The sequence below is a fragment of the Epinephelus moara genome, chromosome 20 (genome assembly GCF_006386435.1).
Source record: "Epinephelus moara isolate mb chromosome 20, YSFRI_EMoa_1.0, whole genome shotgun sequence".
Classification (NCBI taxonomy): Eukaryota; Metazoa; Chordata; class Actinopteri; order Perciformes; family Serranidae; genus Epinephelus; species Epinephelus moara.
This window is the reverse complement of record NC_065525.1, coordinates 45337369-45341952: the sequence shown is the minus strand read 5'-3', so window position 1 is coordinate 45341952 and position 4584 is coordinate 45337369. Positions and strand designations below refer to the sequence as shown.

The 4584-nt window shown below is 45.7% G+C and overlaps 1 protein-coding gene across 1 annotated transcript in view; it reads left to right on the top strand.

Annotated features, from left to right (window-relative positions):
- Positions 1 to 3516: 3516 nt before the first annotated feature.
- zgc:172145 (Ferritin light chain, oocyte isoform-like) overlaps positions 3517 to 4584 on the top strand; it is a 6061-nt gene continuing 4993 nt past the window's right edge. The window contains exon 1 of the mRNA XM_050072956.1: positions 3517 to 3828. Within this exon, the coding sequence (XP_049928913.1) occupies positions 3658 to 3828 (171 nt within the window). The 5' untranslated portion in view covers positions 3517 to 3657. The remainder of the gene's footprint in view (positions 3829 to 4584) is intronic.

The following is a 4584-nucleotide window of genomic DNA, read 5'->3' as shown; positions in this document are numbered from 1 at the left end:
AAAAGGATCGATCAGACAGATAGGATTTAAACCAATGAAGAGCGGTCCCTGAGATTCCTACCCTGTCCCTCAGCCTGTCTAAAAGGATGTGGTGATCAACAGTGTCAAAGGCTGCACTGAGATCAAGCAGAACCAATTTTCCCCAGGCCAATTGTCCACATGAGTGGATTTACCCAAGTGAGCCCCGCATGGGGGCTAAGGCTACCTGGGCACCAAGTGGTAATGGGCACAAGATGGGCATCTTATCTTGGGCCTACTTGGGTGAACCCACCCATGAGGGCAATTGTGCATTATGGAGCCTGTGGTGGTAAAAGTGCCTAAAATCCACTTCAACGTGCTTCACAGTATTTTAATATTTGAATGATTAACAAACTGTATGTACTATCTACACTCACTGAAGTGTGACTCTCAGAGGCTGTGTATGTACAGAGAGTCCAGCTGGACAACAACAACAACAACAACAACAACAACAACAACAACAGCAACAACAAAACAGTGTCTGAGTGGAGCTCCGAGTGTGTGTTGACAGCTGCAACGTCCAACACACAGACAGCCCTGTGTGTGTGTGTGTGTGTGTGTGTGTGTGTGTGGGGGGGGGGGGGTTGCAGCGATGGTCGACCTCCACAGGGTCATGAATCAAAGCGTCCTGACATCTGAAGCCCAAATATGTTATGAAGCTGTATTTACTCACATTATCAACATAATTATAATTATATTTGAATCTCATACAGTTAAACTGAGAATTGCTCCAAAAACCAACCACTGAGGTTTGAGTCCAGTTTAACTGATCGTCATGTTATCATCATGTGGTCTGTCCCTCTCTGTGTCACTGATCAGCTGATCATCAGTAGTCTCTCCGGGGTCACAGTCGACCCCCCCGTTCTTCCTCCTCTCCTGTTGCAGGATGAGTGACGAGAGGGGCTGGCTGCTCCCCGGGGGTCAGCTGGTCCAGCAGGGAAGAAAGGACGACTCTCAGGCTGGAGCACCCCCAGGGTCAACAGGACCCCGCACCCTTGACACGACCCCCTCAGACCCTCCCGGGCCCTCAGACAGCTCAGTAATCACCTGGGCTGGACCTCGTTGTAACACATCATGGGCTCGCTGCAGGAGGTCACTGAACTTCCACCAGGTGATGCTGCACGTTTCGACAGCAAGGTCTTCTTCAGTGTGTCACACTGAAGAAGACCTTGCTGTCGAAACGTCAGTGTACTGGTGCTGCCATCCAAGCTGGTTTATTAAACTGAACTAAAAGGACATTTGAGAGTGCTGGCGTTTTCCCTTTTTTGAGCCACTAAATTTCTCACATGGTTTCATCTAAATAAGAGTTTGAGCCCTGTATTTCATAAGAAATAAAAGATTAGAGAAAAGTAATGCTTTTTGTATCCTATCCCTCAGTTAGGAGCCACTGGACTAGCTCATACCAGCTCCACCTCCAGCAGCTACAGCAGTAACATGCTGCTCTAATATCAATGCACCAGTATTAACTATCTAATAATATAATACACAGTAATGTGTCAGCAACAGGGACGCACCGAGTACTTTCGCTTTGATACTTTAAGTTCATTTTGTTGTTAAAACGTCTGCACTTTTCACAGTGTGTAGGAATGTCTGCCATCTAACGTTGAACTCATATATTGCATTCAAACACATATCGCACTGTAGCGCCTCACTGTTTGAAACGCATATTGCAACTACGGTAGCTGCTGTGGACCAAAAAGCTATGATAACATTGATGAAACCATGTCATGGGATACTTCATGGAGTATTCATTCAGGCTGCTACACAGACACACGCGACCTCACCATGCTGGCTGTGTTTACAACGTAGGACTGTTGGGGCAGCTGTAAATCCAAACAAACCAATCACGTCTTGTCTTTTGACAACTGACATGTGGCTCAACCTCACACACCTCATCCCTCTCCTCACATCACTGGCCTGTGACTGCATTACCTTTCTCCTTCAGCAGCTCTCTCCACCTGGGAAAGGCTGCCCCGATGTTGACCCTCGTTTTTTGAATTCACTGCTCACGTTGCCTTTTTGATTCCCTTTGCGCTTTCTTGGCGACGAGGATTGCGTCTCCCGTGATGCTGCATGTGCATGACCCTGCATTATGCTCAAAGAGTGGGACTGTGTTATGCTGCAGTAGAGCCGGGGTCGTAGTGAAGCGCCTCTTGATCCTCTCCTTCGGTTTCTCAGTCACGCAGCGCTGGCCTAAGGCGGGGCTGTATGTCCCTCGCTGGCGGAGGTATTCTCAAGATGGCGAAACGTTATGGAACCCCCCAGACGACTCACCCGCACAATGTACAAACAAATCCGAAATTCTCCTTTTACCAGAATAAGTCAGATTATTAGGTAATGATACAGCAGTGATGACAGATTTATGAATGCAGACATCGATTTTTGCCAATAATTTTTGCAAACCTTTTACTTGTAATACAACTTGTAACTTGTCATGTCTTTATTTCAAGCTGACTCGACCACAGTAACACACTTTTTACTAACCTCCCAAAAAACACCACTGAGAGACTTCAGCTGATTGAAACTCTGCAGCTACGAACCAGAACCAAGAGGAGCGAGCACATGAGGCCAGTCTGAGCTGCTCTGCACTGACTTCCTGTTACATTTAGAATTGATTTTAAGCTCCTCCTCCTTGTACATGGGCTGGGACCGAGCTACATCGCTAACTCCCTTGTTGACTATTACCCTCCAAGAACACTGCGATCATCTGCTGCTGGTTTGTACAGACGGAAGCAGATCGAGGATGCAGCCTTTGTCAGTGACGCCCCAAAGATATGGAACACACTAGCTGCAGATATCAGAGAGGCTAGCTCGCTAAATGTTTTTAGAAGGAAGCTGAAGACATACAGTATCTGTTCACTTTAGACTTTAACTCGCTCTGACTTTTCTGATGCAGGTCTGAAACTCTCTTTTAACGCTTCACACTGCTGCAACTCTTAAAATGTTGTGTCTCACTTGATTTTATGATTTATGGTTTCACAGTTCTAAGATTTTATTTTATTTTTTTTACTGGTTTTAAACTGTATTAAATGTCCTTTTTATATAGAATTGCCTTGGCTGTCTACTTTCTGCATTTCTTGTATGAAAGGTGAAATATAAATAAAGTTTATTTCTCTATTGTGGTGTTGGAACTCTGAGTTCTTCTTCCAGCAGTGTTCTTCACTGACGTATAGATTAGAGTAAACCTGTTATTAATGAAGCAGCTTATTGCAGATGATCCTTCAGTTAAGCTCTTTAACATGTGAACTCTGGAGTCATCATGATGAAGAGGAAATACAATTCTCAGTTTTACAAAATAAACTTCCTCATGCTGTCAGATCATCTTCATGATGTTCAGTGTAGAAAGAACATAAAGGCATAATGACTGACTGCATCATGTTCATATGATTATTATTGTCTTATAACACTTTTTTTCATGGCAGCAGCTCTGAGCTCAAACGCACCGGATGAACTTGAGCAGCTGACCGGGAAACAGTTGATCCACGCTGGCTAAATTTATCCTGTGTTGACGGGTCGTGTCGGCTGAAGAGGAAGAGGACGCGTTTATTACAATCGGACAGTTTATCACCTGTAATTCACCTCTGCGGTGAAGGTGTCCGGACGGTGCTCCCTCTCCTGGATCAGTGACGGGGCTGAGACATGACTGAGCCCGCAGAGAAGAGGCTGAAGAGCAGCCTGCCGCTGTGCAGAGCGCACCGGAGCTCCGCGAGCTGCAGCCGGGCCAGACACAACCTGCAGGCCGCTGTGGAGGAGGCTCTGTGCGGGGTGAGCAGCCTGCTGTGGGACGGAGTGTACCGGCTGCAGGCTCTGGTAGGAGACACAAGCATTCAGCATGGAGCTCTGATCTGTGTGTGGCTGTAAGATCTCAGACAGGACGTCAGTAATTAAATCTCTGGAGTGTTTATTCGTCAGAGCTGAAGGTTCCCTGAAGGACACTGAGGTCCTCTGGGTGTGTTCTGGGAGGTTAGCTGATGGACACGACCTGAATTAACACATGTAGGATGTCTTATAAGTTCTTTAAAAAAAATTAAATTAATTTAAAGTCGAAAAACCCACTTTATACACCTTAAAGTCACACACAGAAACAAGTGCATTAGCAGACATAATTATTATCAAATACATCGTAAGTACTGTGAGGATCTAGATCAATAGTATTAATTGTATTAATGCTACAAGCGGAGGAACACTTAAGGCTGTGATCACATCCATGTTTACTGTTGAACCAGTCCAGTCACCAGGGGAACATGTTGGCATTGTACATTTCTGCAAACCATGAACATGTAACATTAGTATGTTTCATATCATATCAATGTTTGTAAAGTGACGCAGTGTATGAGCTGACTGTCACTGTGAGGTGGAGGGGATGGCGTCACCCGGGCGACATGTCTGCCCACCTGCAGACCAAACAGACAACAAAACCTGTTGTTTTTTACAGAGACATTGCTGCATTTCCTGCCAACACATTCTCCCTGTGACCTCGTCACATGTCCACGTTTGGTCATGGACTTTCCACGTCCACATATGACGTCCAAGGTACCCTGGGTGTGTTGGTTGTTGACGTTCTGG